This window comes from Pelmatolapia mariae, linkage group LG3_W (genome assembly GCF_036321145.2).
Source record: "Pelmatolapia mariae isolate MD_Pm_ZW linkage group LG3_W, Pm_UMD_F_2, whole genome shotgun sequence".
NCBI lineage: Eukaryota > Metazoa > Chordata > Actinopteri > Cichliformes > Cichlidae > Pelmatolapia > Pelmatolapia mariae.
Genome location: NC_086229.1, coordinates 41,609,970 through 41,632,503, shown reverse-complemented (window position 1 = coordinate 41,632,503; position 22,534 = coordinate 41,609,970). Strand labels below are relative to the sequence as shown.

The 22,534-nt window shown below is 45.5% G+C and overlaps 2 protein-coding genes across 2 annotated transcripts in view; one reads left to right on the top strand and one right to left on the bottom strand.

The window, feature by feature from the left end:
• Window positions 1–22,534, bottom strand: part of LOC134622834 (uncharacterized) — an 822,926-nt gene that overhangs the window by 315,210 nt on the left and 485,182 nt on the right. The window lies entirely within an intron of this gene.
• LOC134624419 (stonustoxin subunit alpha-like) lies at window positions 3,531–20,324 on the top strand. Its single transcript, XM_063469406.2, has 4 exons — window positions 3,531–3,580; window positions 4,297–4,470; window positions 19,192–19,238; window positions 19,387–20,324. The coding sequence occupies exons 1-4, from the start codon at window positions 3,531–3,533 to the stop codon at window positions 19,926–19,928; spliced, it is 813 nt and encodes a 270-aa protein (XP_063325476.2). The 3' UTR covers window positions 19,929–20,324.

Here is a 22,534-nt window from a genome sequence, read left to right as displayed (position 1 = left end):
AAATGGCCCCGAATCAAGTAAATTCAGATAACGCAGCGTTAGTATTTCAAAACCTATATGGCACTTCAACTTCCTCTCGTTGTAGAAAAAAGCCCATGAAATTTAAAAAGGGAGATCATGTGAGGTTGTCTAAAGTTAGAGCTGTGTTTGATAAGCGTTATGACCAAACGTTCACAAGCGAGGTATTTACTATTGACCAATGCATACCTAGAGACCCTCCTGTGTATAAAATCAAGGATTACGATGGGGAAGAAATTATCGGTAGTTTTTACGAGCATGAGCTGCAGAAAAACGCTCTTGTCAAGGATAAGCTCTATCACATAGACAAAATTCTCTCAAAACGTAAACAGAGGGGTCAGATTTATTTCCTGGTGAAATGGAGGAACTGGCCTGAAAAGTTTAATAGCTGGGTTAAAGCCAGTGAGCTTAAAAACATCGCATAACAAACTCCGGACCTCACACACACCTTGGTAACCTTGGTAACGGGTCAGCATGACTGTCAGGTCGCAGGGGTTTTACGTCACTCTTCCATCAAACGGCTTCGATGCTTGTTTCCTGCGGGGGAAGACGGCGGGTCTCTGTGCCGCACTGGAATGGTAGCGCTGTGCAGGATGACTGCTGTGTTTCCTCGTGATTACTCCTCACCCCCTACCCAAACCCTGTGGCTTGTCACGTGCTCAAATGTTGTACTGTGGACATTTATGTGCTTTCTGTGCAGAGGAGTTTTTTTGTTTCCTGTTCTCATGCTGTCCTCCCACATGTGCCCAGCATGAGTAGAGGTCTCTTTTTATCCTCTTGTACTTTCCCATTGTTGTGTACTTTTCACTGTTTTTCTGTAACGCTGCCGATCTCCGACCTGTATTCCCATGTGATGTCTAGGTTGTGTGTGTAGGTCGGGGGGGGGGGGGGGTTCTATTCCTCTGCGGGGAAACCTGCATATGGCCAATAAAGCATTCATTCATTCATTCATTCATCTTCATCCGCTTTACCCGAGGTTGGGTTGCGGGGGCAGCAGCCTAAGCAGAGAAGCCCAGACCTCCCTCTCCCCAGCCACCTCCTCCAGTTTATCCGGGGGAACACCAAGGTGTTCCCAGGCCAGCCAAGAGATATAATCTCTCCAGCGTGTCCTGGGTTTGCCCTGGGGCCTCCTCCCGGTGGGACATGCCCGGAACAACTCACCCAGGAGGCGCCCAGGAGGCAAATTGAGAGCTTTGCTTTTACACTCAGCTCCCTCTTCACCACGACGGACCGGTGCAGCGTCCGTATCACTGCAGCCGCAGCACCAATCCGTCTGTCGATCTCCAGCTCCCTTCTCCCATCACTCACAAACAAGATCCTGAGTTACTTGAACTCCTCCACTTGGGGCAGGAACTCATCCCCGACCCGGAGTGGGCACTCCACCCTTTTCAGGCTGAGAACCATGGCCTCAGATTTGGAGGTGCTGATCCTCATTCCCGCTGCTTCACACTCGGCTGCTAACCGTTCTAGTGCAAGCTGGAGGCCTTCACCCGATGAATCTAACAGAACCACATCATCTGCAAAAAGCAGAGATAAGATTCTAAGGCCACCAAAGTGAAAGCCCTCCACCATTTGGCTGTGCCTAGAAATCCTGTCCATAAAAATTATGAACAGAACCGGTGACAAAGGGCAGCCCTGGCGGAGCCCATCACCCACCGGGAACGAGTCCGACTTATTGCCGGCAATGCAAAACAAACACTTGCAACGGTTGTATAGGGATCGAATGGCCCGTAGCAATGGGCCAGACACCCCATACTCCCGCAACACCTCCCACAGGACACCCCGAGGGACACGGTTGAATGCGTTCTCCAAGTCCACAAAACACATGTAGACTGGCTGGGCAAACTCCCATGCACCCTCAAGTGTCCTTGAGAGGATAAAGATCTGGTCCAGTGTTCTGCGACCAGGACGAAAACCGCATTGTTCCTCCTGTATCCGAGGTTCAACTAGTGGACAAACTCTCCTTTCCAGCACCATGGCATAGACTTTCCCAGGGAGGCTGAGGAGTGTGATCCCGCTGTAGTTGGAACACACCCTCCGGTCTCCCTTCTTAAAGATGGAGACCACCACCCCGGTCTGCCAGTCCAGGGGTACTGCCCCTGATCTCCACGCAACATTGTAGAGGCGTGTCAACCAGGACAGCCCTACAACGTCCAGAGCCTTCAGGAACTCGGGGTGGACTTCATCAACACCAGGGGCTCTGCCACCAAGGAGTTGTTTAACTGCCTCAGTGACCTCGCCCCCGGAAATTGGCAGGGTCATTCCCCTCATCCCCAGACTCTGCTTCCTCCTCTGAAGACGTGTCAGTGGAATTAAGGTGGTGCTCGAAATATTCCTTCCACCGCCTGACAATTTTCTCAGTAGACATCAGCAGCGCTCCGCCAGCACTATACACAGTGCAGGTAGAGCACCGCTTTCCCCTCCTGAGATGCCTGACGGTTTGCCAGAATCTCTTCGAGGCAGTCTGAAAGTCTTTTTCCATGGCCTCTCCGAACTCCTCCCACACCTGAGTTTTTGCTTCAGCCACTGCCTGAGCCGCATTCCGCTTGGCCTGTCGATACCTGTCGGCTGCCTCCGGAGTCCCACAGGCTAACAAAGCCCGATAGGACTACTTCTTCAGCCTGGTGACTCCCTTCACATAGTATCAAAAGCTGCTGTAAGGTCAAGGAGAATGAGGATGGATATAAGTCCAGAATCAGCTGCAAGCAGAAGATCATTGGTGATTTTTACTAGGGCTGTTTCTGTACTGTGACATGAACGGAAGCCAGACTGAAACTGTTCGTACAAGTTATTTCCAATGAGATGATGATGAACCTGTGCAGCCACTATCTTTTCAAGAATTTTTGCTAGGAAAGAGAGATTTGAAATTGGCCTGAAATTATTTAGATTGGAGGGATCTGAACCATTCTTTTTCAGTATTGGAGTTATTAATGCAGTTTTAAGAGAAGAAGGAACAGAACCAGATATAAGAGAGGAGTGTACGATATTAGCAATCAGTGGGGCAAGAGACGGGAATGAGAGTTTAACAAGATTTGTCGGCAGTGGATCAAGTTTACATGATGATGACTTTAAGTTAGTAATTATGGAAGATAGCTGAGTTATTGTGGGAAGATCAAAATTGGATAGAGAGGATGACAGCTGAGAAGGGCAAAAAATGCAGATAGAACAATTGACCATTTCACAGGATGAGGGCAATTGTTGATGAAGATTCTCAATCTTGGTGTAAAAAAAGTCCATAAATTTGTTGCAAACTGCGGCAGAGTGTGTATGTATGGCAGAGGTATCTGGGGGTTTAACAATATTATACAATGTAGAAAACAAAGTGCGAATGTTTCCTTCAGCAGATTCAATAACAGAGGTGTAGTAAGCAGATTTAGCATGATGAATAGCTTCTTTATAGTGTTGTATATGGCTGAGATACATGTCCTTGTGAATAGTAAGTCCTGTTTTCCTGGAGAGACGTTCTAGGCGGCGTCCAGTAGCTTTAAGTTGGCGAAGTTCAGATGAATACCATGGCGCAGAGCGAGAGAAAGAAACAGTTCGAGTTTTTTGGGGAGCCAAGGTATCTAAGAGGTTGATAAGTTCATTGTTATAGTGAGATACCAGGTCGTCTATGGAAGCTGAGGCATCAATGGTAGGTAAGTTATTAATGCCATGGGAAAGAGCTGATAGATCAATGCCCCTAATATTTCTAAAAGTAATTGAGCGGTTTTGTTTATTTTTGTATATTGGGAGACTAGCATTGAATAAAACTAATTTATGGTCTGAAAAAGGCATGTCCAATACAGCACAATTTTTAGGGGTGACACCGATACAGCAAACAAGATCCAAAATGTGTCCTTTGGAGTGTGTGGGAACGTCTATATATTGGACTTACTTAATTACTTACTAGGACCAATTTGCCATGGGAGACCCTACCAGGGGGCAAAAGCCCCCAAACACCATAGCCCCTGGGATCCCTGGGACACACAAACCCCTCCCCCACGATAAGGTAGCGATTCACTACCTGTTAAAAACGACTTTTTCCTTCCTGTGCTTGATCACAGGGGGGTCATGTGATTGTTGGGTTTTTCTCTGTAGGTATTATCATAGGGTCTACCTTACAACATAAAACGCCTCAAGGTGGCTTTTCTTGTGATTTGGCAGTGTATAAATAACTTGAACCGAAAATTCAATTAGCACTGCAGATGTTTTTGACCTTCATAATGCACAGTTATTACTGCTTCTAGGGGATGACTTCTTTGGTCACAGTTGGATTGTTGTTTTGTGTGTCATCAGGCTGTCAGGCTGTCTGATCACAGAGGAAGGCTGTACTTTTCTGGCTTCAGCTCTGAGCTCCAACCCCTCCCATCTGAGAGAGCTGGACCTGCGCTACAATCATCCAGGAGACTCAGGAATGAAGCTGCTGTCACCTGGACTGAAGGAAACAGGCTGGAGACTGGACACTCTCAGGTATGGAGAGAATGTCTGATAGAGGAGGAAGAGCTGGAAACATTTCCTGTGTCTTTCACTCACTTTCTGTTTGTTTCATAAAGATGGCACATGAACTGATCAATAAAGGGTATTAATGTAGGAGGTCTCCAGGGTGAACTTCTCCAGGAACAATTGTAGATGTGTTATTATATTTAACACTATTTTTCTCTTTGTATAGACAGGAAATATCTAATCTGGATTAAAAGAACCACTAAAATCACAGAAACTGGTAGTCTAGCTTTAGCCAAAGATGAAAACTATTTCTCATTACAAAGTCCATAAAACAGAAATCCAAAGCAGGCACAGGATAAGAGGACAGTATATATAAAATAATAAATAAAACACATAAAAGCCATGTCAACTCAAGCCAGTCTGAATGCTATCGAAAAAAGGTGTGTTTTCAAAAGCATTTTAAAAACAGGAAACGCAGAAGCCTGTCTAATATTTAAAGGCAGCGTATTCCAAAGTTTTGGGGCCATAACTGAAAAGGCTCGTTCTCCTCTACGTTTAAGCCTCGATTCTGGGACAACCAACAGCAGCTGGTCAGCTGATCTGAGGGTCCGTGAAGGAATATAAGGCTGAAGTAACTCGGAAAGGTATGGGTGAGCAAGGCCATTAAGGCATTTATAAACCAGTGTTAGGACTTTGAAATTAATTCTGTGATGAAGAGGAAGCCAATGAAGAGAAGACAGGATAGGTGTTACATGTTCATGGCTGTGGGTACCAATTAGGAGGCGGGCAGCAGCATTTTGAATGAGCTGAAGACGAGCAAGAGATTGTTGGCTGACTCCACAAAACAGTGCATTACAGTAGTCAAGCCGTGTTGAAATAAAGGCATGTATTACCTTCTCCATGTCACGTCTTGACAAAACTGGCTTCAGCTTAGCTATTTGCCTCAACTGGAAAAAGCTTTTTTGCAACACCGAACTAATATGTTTGTTCAATTTAAAATCTGAGTCCATAATGACTCCCAAGTTTGTCACATGCTGCTTGATATAAGACCCTAGCCAACCACAATTTACGAGCGGGTTGCATGAAATATTATTAGGTCTAAATACAATCATCTCCATTTTACTCTCATTGAAACTCAAAAAGTTCAGAGCCATCCCAGCTTTGACATCTTCAAGGCAGTTCAAAAGGATTTGGATGGAGCCTGGGCCATTTGGTGCTAAAGGCAAATAAATTTGGCAGTCATCTGTGTAGCAGTGAAATGATATTTCGTGTTTTCTAAAAATAGACCCCAAAGGGTATAATGAAAAAAGAAGAGGGCCAAGGATTGAGCCCTGGGGTACCCCACAAGGAAGGGGGGCTGAGGTGGACTCAAAATTTTTAACTTTAATAATAAACATTCTACCACTCAAATATGAGCGAAGCCAATCCAGTGCTGCACCTTTGATGCCAACCAGGTGTTCCAAACGAGAGATAAGAATATTGTGATCAACAGTGTCAAACGCTGCAGTAAGATGTAAAAGCGCAAGGATCACAGAACTTCCACAATCAGTAGCTAAAAACATATTGTTAAAAACACGTAAAAGTGCTGTTTCAGTGGAGTGTAGATGTTTAAAACAAAGTTCTATGACGCCATTAGCATCATGAAACGTATTCAGTTGGCCAAAAACTATGTTTTCCAATAACTTTGAAAGGAATGAAAGCCTTGAAATAGGTCTAAAATTTGAGCAAACTGAAGGATCAAGGCCAGGTTAAATAAAGGGCTAACAATTGCATGTTTAAAACCATCAGGAACCACACTGGAAGTAATACTGCTATTTATAATAGCAAGGACTGAGGTTCCAATTGAAGGGAAAACCTCTTTAAAGAGCCATGCAGGGATCACATCCACGGGAGAACCAGAGGGTTTACTTTGTCTAACCATCTCGTTAAGAAGTGTAATTGAGATGGGTTCAAACTGGTATAAGGCAGCTGAACAGGGATTAAACGTGGATGGGTCATATGTAGGCGGTACTATTGCTGACCTGATGGATTCAACCTTGTTTACAAAAAAAGAAAGAAACTGATTACATCTATTAGCAGAGCCTTCCAGGGTGGCAGACTGGGGCACATTTAAAATAGAACTGATGGTCTTTTAAAATGCGCGGGTGTAGTTGAGATATCAAAAATAGGCACGGCTGTGGCACTGATTCAAACTTTGAGCACTACGGTCACCCCGGTGTGTCGGCCAGAACACCACTTAAGGCCAAGTTGTCCCAGAGCAGGAAAGAAGAAGGGAGCTTGAGGTTCAGTTTGCGGCACTTTATTGTCGCCACTCAATTCCTGGGGCTGTAAACACAGCGAGTGTACATAGGTGTGAGTGTGTGTGGTTTTCTACAAAGGAAATAAACAATGGAAATACAAGATAAATAAAGAGAATAGACAAGTAAAACACTCAAATATAAACATGATCCAACATAGTTGACATAATCACATATATAGAAATAAGACAATACAATACACTTCAAACTACTCACACTATGCAACTAAACCGCATTAGTGCGAGGTTAAGTTACCGTCAGTACACAGGAACTACTTCCGGTAGTTGTACAAAATAAAAGCTTCTCCATTATAACCAGCCGTAATGCTCTTATTGTGAAGGGCAAGCGGGAACACCGTACTTCCGGTCAAACTACGATCGCTATTTTATTAATCCTCGTACCTAATTGTTGCTACAAACGCTGCTACTTTAAAGTAAACAATCACAAGCATCACATACAACATATAGAGAAGGTTTGATAACACAGGAATGACGTTATGGACATACGAGCGGCCGTACATGCGTCAACAAAGCTAAACCAGGATAAGCTAACGACATAGGTTAGCATATGAAATGAGGGTGAACTCACGCGTTGCGTGCGTGGCCTACCGCTCCGACTACGGACTAAATTAGCTCCTAAATGGTAAACATACTACAGTACTGACACAAACAAAGGCAAGATACAACACAGGTCAATACTCACTTGTCATTTACGCACACATAACATTCCCCAGGAATCAGTGCAACCCCTCCAGACCAACACTGCTCATCCGCCATTAAACTGCCCACCTTACTAACCGGATGATGTCACTAGAAGGTGGGCTGGCTCATACTGACAGAAGACTGAACATTAAATGAACTTATACAAACTTATAAACACCAATAAACTATTATATGAACTTTGGGGCCTTTTATACAGCCGCCCCCAAATGTATATAAGACATTTGCTCATCAATAAGGCAACAAAGTTCTAGGGTTGTGGTGAGTTCGACGCAGAGCTGTCCTCATCTTCCCCAGAGGGGAGCGCAGGGAGGACAACCAGTCTGGCAACTGGCCGAGTGTAGACTCTCTCCTTCACCTTCACGTCAACCGACCTGATGCGTCCTTCAGGGCTAGGATGAGTTTTAATCACCCTCCCCACAGGCCAGAGAGCCCTGGGAAGCTGTGGATCAGCGATCATCACCACAGAGTCCTCAGCCAAATCAGCTGCTGTCGATTGCCACTTCTGGCGAGTCTGCAGAGTGGGAATGTACTGACGGATGAAACGTGACCAGAAATGGTCAGCCAACACCTGGGAATGCTTCCAGCGACGGCGACTGAGGAGCTCATTCTCTGAGTATACTATCTGAGGTAGCGATCCATCCGGCCGCCCCATCAGAAGAACATTGGGAGTCACTGGATCTGCATCTCTGGCATCGGACGACACATACCCCAGTGGTTTACTATTGAGTATCCCTTCCACCTCGATGAGTACAGTGCGAAGCACTTCTTCTGGAACTGACTGAGCACCAACTGTAGCATAGAGGGCATACTTAACCGACCGAACCTCCCTTTCCCATGCTCCCCCAAAGTGTGGGGCACCTGGAGGATTAAAGCGGAAGCTGATCTTCTGGGGTGCAAGAAGCTGTTGTAGTTCCGGGGCCATCTTCAGAAAGGTCTCACGCAGTTCCCTCTCACCTCCCCTGAAGTTGGTCCCCTGGTCTGAAAACAGCTCGACAGGTGTACCTCTACGGGCGACAAATCGCCGAAGAGCCATCAGGAATGCGTCTGCATCAATGGTGTTAAGAACATCCAAGTGGACTGCCCTGGTGGTAAGGCACTTGAATATGATTCCCCATCTCTTCTCAATACGCCGTCCAACCTTGACCTCAAACGGCCCGAAGCAGTCCATTCCCGTAGAGTAGAAAGCCGGTTTATATAGACGTAGCCGGGCTGCTGGCAGGTCTGCCATCTTCGGCACTGTAGGTCTAGCTCTCCACCTTTGACAATCAGCACAGAGGTGTTGGTAGCGCCGGACAGCTTCACGCCCTCGCAGAATCCAGTAGGAGCGCCGAAGCTCTGCGAACACCCGCAGAGCTTCGGCTCCAGGATGATGGAGGCGGCTGTCAAAGTCTTGGATCAGGAGTTTGGTCACTGGGTGGCCTGGGTCCAGGATAATCGGATGGAGTGTCTCCAGTGCCAAATCTTCAGATTGACGAAGTCGTCCTCCAACACAAATGAGCTGTCTGGTCTCATCCACCTCGGGTGACAGAGAGAGAAGACGACTGCTCCTGGGAACTGGCTTACCAACTTTCAACAGATTGTACTCCTCCGGGAAACTATCCATCTGGGCCCTCTGTAGGATCAGCCTCTCCGCCTCGCGATAGTCCTCAGCAGTGGGATGAACATCTGGTTGGGCCGCCCCATGCAGCTCCCGCGCTGCAACCTCTAACATCTCACTCCAGGTTCTGTAGCGGCTCAAAACTGAAGTTGGCTGACCTGATGGTGCAGCTGCAGTGGTCCCACAGAACACAGCTTTGCGCAGCTCCGCGGCATCATCTGCTTGGTCAACCGTGAGATCCTCTGGCCAGGAGTCTGAACTGTGAAGGAGAAAGGATGGTCCTTGGCTCCATCTATTCGGTAGAGCGAGCTCTTTCAGCTTCTTCCCCCGTGTCACATCATCGGCTGGATTCCTGCCAGAGTCGACGTATCTCCAGGAGTGCCTGTCTGTCAGCTCTTGTATCTCGGCTATACGAGTGCCAACGAAGACCTTAAATCGGCAGGATTCAGACCTCAGCCATGTCAGCACTGTTGTAGAATCAGACCATAGGACCGTCTGGTCAATTCTAAGGGTGAGCTCCCTTTCCAGCACTTGTGAGAGCTGTGCCCCAGTGAGTGCAGCACAGAGCTCCAATCGGGGCATGGAGTGAAACCGCTTGGGGGCAACCCTGGACCGGGCCACCAAGAACGAAAGATGCACTTCTCCATTTCTGCCAGTGGTCCGGAGGTAAGCTACTGAGCCATAAGCTTCTTCAGAGGCATCACAAAATATGTGTACCTCTCTCTGACAGCCGAAGGTGTCCACTTGCTTAGGCACATATGGTCGGGGAAGGGTAACTTCAGGCAGATATTGCAGTTCTTCCTCCCAGGCTGTCCACTGCTGCATAAGCTCCAGAGGTAGATGTGGGTCGTCCCAATCCCTTTGCTTGTCCCAAAGATGGCGGATGATTACCTTCGCTCTGGTTGTGTAGGGTAAGATGAACCCTAGGGGGTCGTACTGGCTGGCCAGGACCTTGTAGATATTGCGCATCGTGGGGACTGCATATGGAACTTGACGGTGCTTGTAGCCTAGGACATCTGTGTGGAATAGCCAGCTCAATCCAAGGGTAGATTCTGGGGTATCTACCTTGTTCTGGGCCAGCCATAGCTCCACACTAGCAGAGCAGCTCTCTTCTGGTAAATGATTGATGACCTCACGTTCATTGCTGGCCCACTGTCGTAGGTCAAACCCTGCTGAGGCTAGGATGGCCCGTAACTTGTCGACAAGGTTCCTTGCCTCTCCCACGGTGGGGAAACTCTGAAGGCAGTTATCCACATAAAAACACCTTTCGACTGAGAGTCTCACGTCGTCATCTGGCTGGCTGTTATTCATGACGTGACGCTGCAGGGCGAATGTGGCACAGCAGGGGCTACACGTGGTTCCAAACGGGAGCACCTGCCACTCGTAGACTGCTGGAGGGCTCTCGTCACTGATGTCGCGCCAGACAAATTTGAGCAGGGCACGATCTTCTGGTAAGAGACAAACCTGGTGGAACATGCCTTTAATGTCCCCACTCACTGCAACTGCATGCTCTCTGAAGTGCAATAGAACTCCCAGAAGAGACGCACCTAAGGTGGGCCCAGGCAGCAGGTAGTCGTTCAGGTTCTGTCCTCTGTACTGAAATGAGCAGTTGAAAACCAAGCGGTTCTTGCCATTATGGCTCACCATGTGATGGGGGATGTACCACGCCTCCTGACCTTCCGTCACAGGTGTCTCAGAGCCACACTTAACGATGGAGCCAGCCTTGATAAGCTTCTCCATCTCCACCTTGTAGGCTTCAGCTCGTTCTGGGTCTTTGGCCAGCCTTCTCTCCACACCCCGTAGACTTGGCATGACAGCGTCTTTGGTGGCCTGCAGTAGAGGCATCCCCTTCCGACGAAGCAGTGGGGTGGCATAGCGAAGTATGCCTTCAACCTCTACTCGGACAGTTCTGGTCTCCAGAATGCGTATGGCCTCTTGGTCTTGCCTTGAACGAGTAACAAGCTTCTCGTTTCGGAATGGAATGATGTCGACCTGCCATAGTTTCTCCACATGTTTCATTAATTCACTGACCTGAGGTGCCACAGTTGTCAGCAGGCACTGCTGTGGTTGGGCAAACTGGCCAACTATACTTGCTGGCCCTTGTAGCGCCCAACCTAGCCTGGTGCGAATAGCAGCAGGCCCTCCTGGAGGTCCCAGCCTGACTGGTTCAACGGGGGTAACCAGATGGGGATGGTCACTGCCAATGAGTAGCAAAGGTTTCACATTTATCAAGGTGTGGATCGGAAGGCCAATCAGGTGTTTATACCTTTCTCTGAGTTGCTCCATGGGATAAGTGTGGCCTGCAAGTCCGATGCGTGCAGCAGTGAAGGCCCCAGCAATCTTGAACCTGGTCCTGGGCCTTGAGGGAGAGGAAACAGAGAACGACACTGACTCACCTCTGAGAGTCTGCACGTCCTGCCTAATCGTGCGCAGTGGGACGTCCTCTGTGACCCCTTGCATGCCTAACTTCTCGGCAGCCTCTGGCAGAAGCATCGTCCTCTCTGACCCGTCATCCAAGACGGCATAAGTGCTGATTGTTCGCTTGCCATAATGAATGCAGACTTTGACGATCTTTAGAAGGACTCTGCAGCCTTCAGTGGGTCTGTCTAGGTACAGGACGTCGGTCGCCGCCTTCGAGTCACCGCTCACCACCGCTGTTGTTGGTGACCCTTTCAGTGTTCTAACGTTGACATCATGCAGTACCTGCAGGTGTTTCCCTTGGCAGAGGCTGCACGTCTTCCTCAGATTACACTGGGCCGCCTGGTGTGACCGTGCGCAGCGCCAGCACCTCTTGTTACTCTTTATCCACTCTGTTAGCTGGTCCTTTGTCAACTTGGATACCACTGTGCACTGGCTGAGATAGTGCTCTTCTGTGTTACAGAATGGACAGTATGGTTTGTTCTTACTGGCCACACCACCTGGCCTCACTGCCTGTGGCTTTGTCGTTACCTCCTTTGCACCATGAAGGACTGTGATGGATCTTTTACCCTGGCGCACCTCAGGCCTGGACCACTGTTTCTCCTTTGTCACTTTCGCTGCTAGCTGCCCTTCAGAGTCTTGGCACCAGGACTCATACTTAAGCCACCCTGCGAGATCTGCCAAGGTATGCATCCTCACACCTTGTTGGAACATGCAGCGGCGGAACTCTGCTCTCTGCTCGGGGGGTAGTTTACTAAGCAGACGAGCAACATGTGAACCACAATGTAGTTCCACTTCTCCTTCTGGGCCTAGTGTCCTTAACATCCCCACTAGTGACGGTATCTGGAGGGCAAATCTCTCAAATGCCGAGACGTCTCCACGCCTGATGTCAGGTGAGTCCATCATCGCAGCAATACGCCTCAGCACTATCTGATGTGGCTGGCCGTATTTGTCATTGAGCGCCTCCATAGTATCAGTGAAGGGTGTGGTAGAGTTGAGGTAAGCGTCGGCTATTAATCTAGCCTCCTCTAGGTGCAGGTGATCAACCAACACTTGATACTTGAACAGCTCAGTCGCGTCCTCAGGTAGAAGATTCCCCAATGCCATCTTAAGCCTAGCAAACTCACTAGGGTCTCGACTTGAGAAGTTGGGAATTGTTGGGCGGGGACCACGGTAAACTGTCTCTGAGGCAATAGAAGTCCTGCCCAGATTCGGTCTGTCCGGCAGTGGCTGTGTAGAGGACAGATTGAACTGCTGCTCAGTGGATGCTGGATTACAGTCATGCTCAGTCTTACCGTCCCCATAGGTGGCGCGCGGATGCTTGGACCCTCCCAGTGGGAAATTGCCTGAGTGAGGTGGAAGATAAACCGGCTTAAACCAAGGAGGTGGATTATGGGAGGCTTTATCTGGAAACCTGGGAGCAGGGGGAGGATCTGGTGACAGACTCTGTCCTGGGTGGTCCACAAACTTATTAGCAGGTGGGATTGCCATTGCCTCTGTCTTAATGGCTGGAAAAACACATGCATTTATGTGATGGGGGTTCAACGCTGGTGGGTCACTAGGCAGTGGTGCTTCCTCAACTGGATCTGGCCACGGTGGTGGAGCAGGCCAGTCATCATCCTCCTCAATCTCTGCTGCATCACCCGGTAGCAGTGACTGCATTAATTTACTGGTTCGGAGAGAAGATGGGCCCTGCATGCTATGGACAGCTTCCACTAACTGTCTCATTTCTGCTCGCAGTGCCTTGAGCTCGACCAGATCTGATGACATACGCTGCTGGGTATGCTGGATGAGGTGGCGCTCCTGACGGATGTCCTCTAACTCTGCACCTATTTCCTTATTTGGATGTGTATAGGGGAGCACAAAGGGTAGAGGAGTAGAGTGATCGTAGGCTTGTTCCCCACGACTTCTCTCTGGATACAGCTGGGGGGCTAGCTGATTCTCCTGGATGTGCTGTTGGCTCTGAGCTCCATAGCGCGAGGCCGTCTCATGGAGAATAGCATCCCCTCTCTTCTGAGGGCTGGCTAGGTTGTAGCTAAAGGGGGAAGCGAGGGAGGTCATCCTGGCCTTGTCCTCTTGGTGTGTGAGCTCTACATCCTCTTTAAATGCCTGGCTAATGTAGCCTGGGTACTCCACCTCATAATCTGCGTAGCGCACAGGTGGGCGAGCATGTCGTTTGGGGCGTGCGCCGCGAGCCTCATACTCTGGGACTGATTCCATCTCTGAGGCAAACCTAGTGCAATCCGGCTCGAAGGACCATTAAATGTAGTTGAGATATCAAAAATAGGCACGGCTGTGGCACTGATTCAAACTTTGAGCACTACGGTCACCCCGGTGTGTCGGCCAGAACACCACTAACAATTGCATGTTTAAAACCATCAGGAACCACACTGGAAGTAATACTGCTATTTATAATAGCAAGGACTGAGGTTCCAATTGAAGGGAAAACCTCTTTAAAGAGCCATGCAGGGATCACATCCACGGGAGAACCAGAGGGTTTACTTTGTCTAACCATCTCGTTAAGAAGTGTAATTGAGATGGGTTCAAACTGGTATAAGGCAGCTGAACAGGGACTAAACGTGGATGGGTCATATGTAGGCGGTACTATTGCTGACCTGATGGATTCAACCTTGTTTACAAAAAAAGAAAGAAACTGATTACATCTATTAGCAGAGCCTTCCAGGGTGGCAGACTGGGGCACATTTAAAATAGAACTGATGGTCTTTTAAAGTGCGTGGGTGTAGTTGAGATATCAAAAATAGGCACGGCTGTGGCACTGATTCAAACTTTGAGCACTACGGTCACCCCGGTGTGTCGGCCAGAACACCACTTAAGGCCAAGTTGTCCCAGAGCAGGAAAGAAGAAGGGAGCTTGAGGTTCAGTTTGCGGCACTTTATTGTCGCCACTCAATTCCTGGGGCTGTAAACACAGCGAGTGTACATAGGTGTGAGTGTGTGTGGTTTTCTACAAAGGAAATAAACAATGGAAATACAAGATAAATAAAGAGAATAGACAAGTAAAACACTCAAATATAAACATGATCCAACATAGTTGACATAATCACATATATAGAAATAAGACAATACAATACACTTCAAACTACTCACACTATGCAACTAAACCGCATTAGTGCGAGGTTAAGTTACCGTCAGTACACAGGAACTACTTCCGGTAGTTGTACAAAATAAAAGCTTCTCCATTATAACCAGCCGTAATGCTCTTATTGTGAAGGGCAAGCGGGAACACCATACTTCCGGTCAAACTACGATCGCTATTTTATTAATCCTCGTACCTAATTGTTGCTACAAACGCTGCTACTTTAAAGTAAACAATCACAAGCATCACATACAACATATAGAAAAGGTTTGATAACACAGGAATGACGTTATGGACATACGAGCGGCCATACATGCGTCAACAAAGCTAAACCAGGATAAGCTAACGACATAGGTTAGCATATGAAATGAGGGTGAACTCACGCGTTGCGTGCGTGGCCTACCGCTCCGACTACGGACTAAATTAGCTCCTAAATGGTAAACATACTACAGTACTGACACAAACAAAGGCAAGATACAACACAGGTCAATACTCACTTGTCATTTACGCACACATAACATTCCCCAGGAATCAGTGCAACCCCTCCAGACCAACACTGCTCATCCGCCATTAAACTGCCCACCTTACTAACCGGATGATGTCACTAGAAGGTGGGCTGGCTCATACTGACAGAAGACTGAAAATTAAGTGAACTTATACAAACTTATAAACACCAATAAACTATTATATGAACTTTGGGGCCTTTTATACAGCGGGGATTATGACAATTTGATGCAATCACCTGAGAAAAATGGCTGTTTTTCTCATTTTTCACTGTAATTTGATAGCATTTCCAACTGTCCTTTAACATTTTAAAAGAAACCTGCAATTTGTACTTCTTCCACTTTCGCTCTGCTCTCCTGCATTGATGTCTGACCGCTCGGGTGGCTTCATTTAACCAGGGCAGGGGAATACTTTTAGGGCGCCTGGTTTTTAGTGGGGCCATAATGTTTAGGGTCTCAATACAGGTTTGTTGGAACTGCAAAAGCAGCTCATCCAGACTAAGTTCTAAACTAATTTCAGGGTCAATAAAAGCATTTTTTTTCTATAAAAGTTGAGGAGAAGAGAGCAGTAGTGGAAGAATTAAATATTCGACAGCATCTGGGTGGAGCACAAGCTTTAAACTCATGCACAAGAGAAATGTCAAATAAAACAGGTTTGTGATCAGAAAATACTGAATCCCCAATTTCCAAATTAAAAACACATAAAACTGCACGATAACTCCTGGTCAAGAGTGTGCCCCTGCTGGTGTGTAGGGCCTTGTACAGACTGTACAAAGTTAAAAGACTGAATAAGATTTAAAAACTCCTGAGCAAGCTGTCCATCAGAGCAACAGACATGAATATTAAAATCACCAACTATTATAATCCGATCATATTTAGGCACAATGTCAGCCAAGAAACATGAAAAGTCATTTAAAAAGTCTTTGTTAAACTTTGGTGGTCGGTAGATTACCACACACACAACCGGTTGAAAACCTCCCAGTTCAAACATCAAAAGTTCAAAACTGGAGGGTGGAACCGGTACATGGAGTTACATGCAATTAAAGTTATTTTTAAAAACTGTCAATATTCCTCCTCCTCTACCTGATATCCTTGGAGCATTTAAAAATGAGCAGTCAGGGGGCAATATTTCAGAAATGAAGCTAGACTCACCAATTTTCATCCATGTCTCAGTCACAAAAAGGAGATCCAATCCATTTGAAGAAAAGAAATCGTTTATGACAAACTGTCAGGAGATTTATTCTAAAACACTTCTTCAGTTGAGAATCAGAGAGGAGAAACACACTGCAGTTAGTTACTTGCAAGCAAGGGCAGCCACAGAACTCGCACAGAAGTGCGGGCTCTGAGACTCGCGCTCTGAGACTGCCCTGGTCTTTATTTATACATCAGTGGGTGTTTGTTCTTTACATTGGAATGTGGATGTTTAGGTGTGTGTGTGTGTGTGTGTGTGTGTGTGTGTGTGTGTGTGTGTGTGTGTGTGTGTGTGTGTGGGGTCAAAGCATGACCCCATATATGACTTCCCTAAACCTCCTGGTCTGGAAAATCCAACAGTTCATCTATATGGAAAAAAGGCACTTAGACTAAAACTGACATAGCTACGTTTATCCTACCGTAAAACAATAAAAGAAGGTATCACCTCTCCCATGCTCCCAGGATGTGGGTTTGAATACCAGAACACCCTGGAATGCAAACAAAGCCTACTAAAGATCACACATCCTATCACTACACAATCGATTATACACCTCTAAGCATATATGGAAACTTATATCATTAAAAGATTATACTGACAGTACAATTTCCATTGACACAAACGTTTTACTTGCTATGGACCAGGCATTTATTAAAGCCATCCTCGTTGGAGCTGGAGTCTGGGCAGAAGTTGTCTGTGAAGCCCAAGTTAATGGGCGCAAATTCAAAAAGTTTATTCCACGACGCCCAAGACGTGAAAAACACCGGCAAGCAGGCTCACGTCCACCCGAGCTTACGACAGGAACCAGACAAGGAGCAACATGATCCAGCACCGCGCGATAGGCCCCGCTGATTGTGCTTTAACAGTGGTCCAATGTCCTCTCCTCTCTGGTCGGGCATTTAATATACTGCTTGTATTTGGGAAGCTCTTGGCTCAGATTGGCTTTGTTAAAGTCCCCAGGAGCAATAATGAGAGTGAATGTCCGCTCCATGTGCAGTATCTACTCCACGAGGGTGCACTGAGCTGCCTGCACATCTGCATCTGGCGGGATGTAAACAGCAAGATGAATGAAGCAAACTCCCGCGGAGAATAAAATGGTTTGCAGTGAATAAAAACATATTCCAGAGAGGAAGAGCAGTGCTGAGCAATCACTGTTACATCTGTGCACCAGCCACTATTAATGTAGAAGCAGACGCCTCCACCTGTGGTCTTACCAGAGAGAGAGGCCTGCCAGTCCGCGCGCAGCAGATGACAGCTGATCGAGGAAGTGAAGGTGGAAGTTTGACGAGGCTTAGTGGAGTATATTTAAGTCTAAAGTTAAGCGAGGCTTAGATGATCTTAGCATGGAGGAGGACAGAGATGATATCTATAGAAAGCTTATAAATAGAATGAATAGAGTAGAGGAAGAGTCCAGAGCCATTGTGGGATCAACAATGTAACACGGCAGAAAAGGACAGAAACAGCATTCAGGCAGCTTAAAAGAAGCACAATATAGAAGAGCTCAGCAGTGAAGAGGAACCAGTTAGGAAAGCTAAAAGGACTCGCTGGCAGGAATGCTGCACTACTTTAGGAAGAACTACGCCAACTCAGAATGTGTGGAGTAAAGTTAGGAACAGTATCGAGTATTACTAGGTCAAAGAGCTACATGAAGTATAGATTGGGAAAAAGCAGAGATACTAGCTAAAGAATTTGATCAAATCCACAGTGGGAATAATTAAAGCAATGAAGGTAGATATGAGAGAGAACAAAAAGGAATCATACTGAAATTTTAAATCAGGAAAATCGTGGAGAAGAAGGACAGTTCTAAAGTTTGTGTGAATTCAAAGCAGCTCTTAAATGCACACAAATGACTTCCCCTGGATCAGGTTTGTTACTTCATCATGAAGCAGTTAGAGGATGAAGGACTAAGGGTTCTGCTGCTCTTCTATCTACAGTGGGGCAAAAGTATTTAGTCAACCACCAATTGTGAAAGTGCTCCCACTTAAAAAGTTGAGAAAGGCCAATAATTTGCATCATAGGTATACTTCAACTACGAGAGACAAAATAAGAAAAAAATGCAGAAAATCACCTTGTCTGATTTTTTAATAATTTATTTGCAAATTAGGGTGGGAAAAGGGTATTTGGCCACCCACCATCAAGCAAGATTTCTGGCTCTCAGAGACCTGTAACTTCATTGGCACCAGGCTGAATAAATACTTTTGTTGCACCTCCGTCAGCTCTAACACTTCCAACTGTGAAACCACTAAAATGTTTAATGCACAAGTTAATGTGATTTCTGTGTGCTGTTAACATACAGTCTGTTCTGTAAGGAAATAAAATAAATAAATAAATAAATAAAACAACTCTGATACTGCCGGACTCCATCTGTTGATCGCTGCTGCTAATAAAAAGTTGGAGGTAAACAGGTCAGAAGAAAGAAGGCTCATAAAGTGAATGGCCACTTTATTAGGTCCCAGGCAGAGTTGGCACAGACATTCTGTACATAGTAGTGGTTCTTTAACTTGGCTTTGAAAACCTCCACGGATCATGCCTGCCTAATATTTTGAGGAAGGTTGTTCCACAAAGATATTGGACATTAAAACGTTGCACTCATTCAGAGGTCATGTACAGTAACCACACTGACAGCAAGAGGAGAAAAACAGCTGGCAGCAATTACAGCCAGGGAGGTGTCCTTTCCAGCTAAGTGGAAGAGGAATATAAAGATAATGAAAGTCAAAATTTGAGTCAGTAAAATGTAATTGAATACAGTGGTGTACTGACAGATCCAGGATCAGTCTAAATCATCAGCAGTTTGATCCAAGTATGGATTGAAGTGTATTTGTGAAAATGTTGGACTGTTCCTTTATCAGTGTGTAACAGTGTGTGTATGAGAGCCATGTAATGTCCATGTGTGCATGCTGACTGCTCTGACCCCTCCTCCTTTCAGGGTGGAGCCTGCTGGAGTCCGATGGTTGAGACCAGGTCTGAGGAAGTGTAAGTGTGTTTTTAATGGGATTCATGAAAACAAAGCAGCACACATTCAACCATCTTCATCATGTCAGGAGTCATCATCAAAGTGTCAATCAATGAACAGGTGATGGATCAATAACTGCAGCTGGATTGTGTTTGTTCTCTCCATCAGATTCCTGTCAACTCACAATCGACACAAACACAGTACACAGATATCTCAAACTGTCTGACAACAACAGGAAGGTGACACATGTGTGGGAAGCTCAGTCATATCCTGATCATCCAGACAGATTTGATTTTTTTTATCAGCTGCTGTGTAGAAATGGTCTGACTGGTCGCTGTTACTGGGAGGTCGAGTGGAAAGAAACAGTTGAGGTATCAGTGAGTTACAGAAGCATCAGAAGGAAAGGAAACAGTTTTGACTGTGTGTTTGGATGGAATGATCAGTCCTGGAGTCTGTACTGCTGTGATGATGGTCCTGTTTATGTCATGCACAATAACAGGCTAACACCCATCTCCTCCTCCTCCTCCTCCTCCTCCTCCTCTGTCTCTAACAGAGCAGCAGTGTATGTGGACTGTCCTGCTGGCACTCTGTCCTTCTACAGAGTCTCCTCTGACACTCTGATCCACCTCCACACATTCAACACCACATTCACTCAACCTCTTTATCCTGGGTTTGGGTTCAATCCTGGTGCCTCAGTGTCCCTGTGCTGAGTGGAGTGTAAAGAGTGTCTCCTGTTAGAGAAACACTCTGACTGTTGAACAGATAGTTCAGTCTGTACATGTCTGTCTCTTTCACTCACAAACACGTTTTCAGATTCATGGATTCAATCAGTTGATGTTTGAAACTCTTCTAAATGATTCCTTGTAAACTTCTTCCTCTTCAGTCCTTTAAAGATGGAAGCTCCCATTATTCCAGGATCCACATGTTGTTTTCTGTCTTTTTCCCCTCAAAGCTTCACAGTGAATCTCAGTATGTTGTGTTTCTCTAAAGCTCAGTTCACAACCAGCTCCTCTGCATTTTCAACAAGTATGAGCTCATTAAAATGAATCCAAATGTTTGATTTCTCTTTCTTAATGGTATGTTTCCATCATGGCTGTATAAGTGGACATCCAATAGTACTCAGTGTATCAAATATTAAAGACATTCAGCATCTCTCATGTTTCTGTCCTTCTATAAAAACAGCTGCTTTTTAAAACTGATCCAATCACACAAACATGAACTTCCATATTGAACAGATCAATACGTACTGCTCTGATGTCACTAACATCTGCCTGAATTCTTCATTGACCTGCATGATATTAGTTAAATGAGCACAGATGACATGAAGTATTTTTAAATCTGCTTTTTGTAATTGCTCAGGGTCCTGCTCCAGCAGGGGCGGATCTAGAGAAATTTTCTTAGGGTGGCATGAGGGTGGAAAAGAAATCAAATGGGGTGGCAAAATCAAAGCCTTTTTTTTCAAACACATATGCAGGTGGTACACATTTTTCATATAAATATAGTCTATAACTTAATTATTGTCTGTAGCCCACATAATTACACACTTTAGTTACATAAAACATGTGAGTTTTGATCTTATGTACTGTATAGCCTGTATAATAAATAAATATGTAGCCCAATAAGTATAAAATCCAGAAAGCTACACAACATGGGGCGGTTCATTTACAAACACAAGTGTAACTTACGTTTCACACTGTTTTTTGTTAGAAAACAATCACACTGTTACAGCTTAAATTACACAAAATGTCAGAAATCTGCAATGTGATGAACAAAAATTTAAACCTAATTTTTCATGATTTGTTGGATTCACCCTCTGAGGTTTGAAATAAAACCAGCCATTTTTGACTCCTGTTGAGTTTACGTTTGTATTTCACCCTCAAATTGTTTCATTGAATTTTTTTCCCCTTGGCTTGTTTGGTATCATTCTCTTCAGCTCAACTGAATGTAGTTGTTTTTCACTGACATACTGCATTAGTATTGCTGATCTGAAATCACACAAAGAACTTCAAATCCTAGTAGTATTTTTTTGCTGTAAAAAAAAAACACAGACATGTTGAGTAAATTTTTATAACTTGAAATGCAAATATAAAATGTACATTTTGTAATCATATACAACTATTTATCTAAAAATGCAGCCAATACACCTGCCGTTTTTTTCATTTTGTACAACCATTTAAATGAGAGAACAATCAGTTGTCACAATAAGATGCCACACAAATTATGTGTGCCAGTAAAAAAAAAGTTTGTCCACCAAAAGACAGAGGAGAGCAGCACAGGGATAAACCTGCAAGCTTGACAACAGGAGGTGTATCACTCTGCTGGTTTTCTACTTAGTGACAGTGTTTACGTTACAAATGTGCCTTTGTGACATTCATTAGTGCCCTGACGGATACACAAAACAAAACAACGACTACACAACACACTAAGTATACAATCCACACTAAACATCACAAATCTCCCACATCTAAAAACTCTCTCTCTCTCACTCGCTCGCTCTGTCTTGCTGCCGTTACCGTCACTCCCCAAATTCCTTCCTTCCTTCCTCTTCCTAAACAACCAAATCCCGTGTGTTGACTTTTTTTTAAATTGGTCGACATGGTACATTTTTCCACCGATAGGAAAGAGGTGGCTTTCTTTCCTTTCTTTCCTGTTTTCGCGCTGTCCTTAGAAAATGCTTAAAACACACACACACAGACACACACAGACACACACACACACACACACACACACACACACACACACACACACACACACAAAACAAAAAAAAACGTGACAACAGTATTTAGTAAAAAGCGTGGCTTATATATATTATCATAACTCTGGATTTACTGGTCTGTAATTAAAATGTAAAAACTTTGAAGTCCGAACTTTCAATGTGGGCTGAAATAGAGACTCAGCGTGGCTGCAGCTTGTTGCTATATCAGCTTAAATCCTTCATGTGATTTGGAGGTGCAGCGTGTCCGTGGACCACAGAGGGTTAATAACACTCACCTTCCTTCCATTTCCAGAGTGTAACATCCAACCACCTGTGTAAAAAGCGAAATTGCCATGGTGTTGTTCAAAATGTGCTCTGGCACAATCATAAGCACCGCTTGCTACTGAAAACAAGAAAAAAGCCGTCCTGCTATGGGCTGAACCATTTGTTAATGGTGCGGGGGGGGGGGGGGGGGGGGGCACCGCTATGCAATATATTCAGTTTTAGCATTTATACTCACTGCTGACAGTAACTACGCTGTCAGCAGTGAGTACGCAAACTGTTAATGCTATCTTATTTTAATGAACAACACTGTCATATGCAAAACTGGGGTGGCACTTG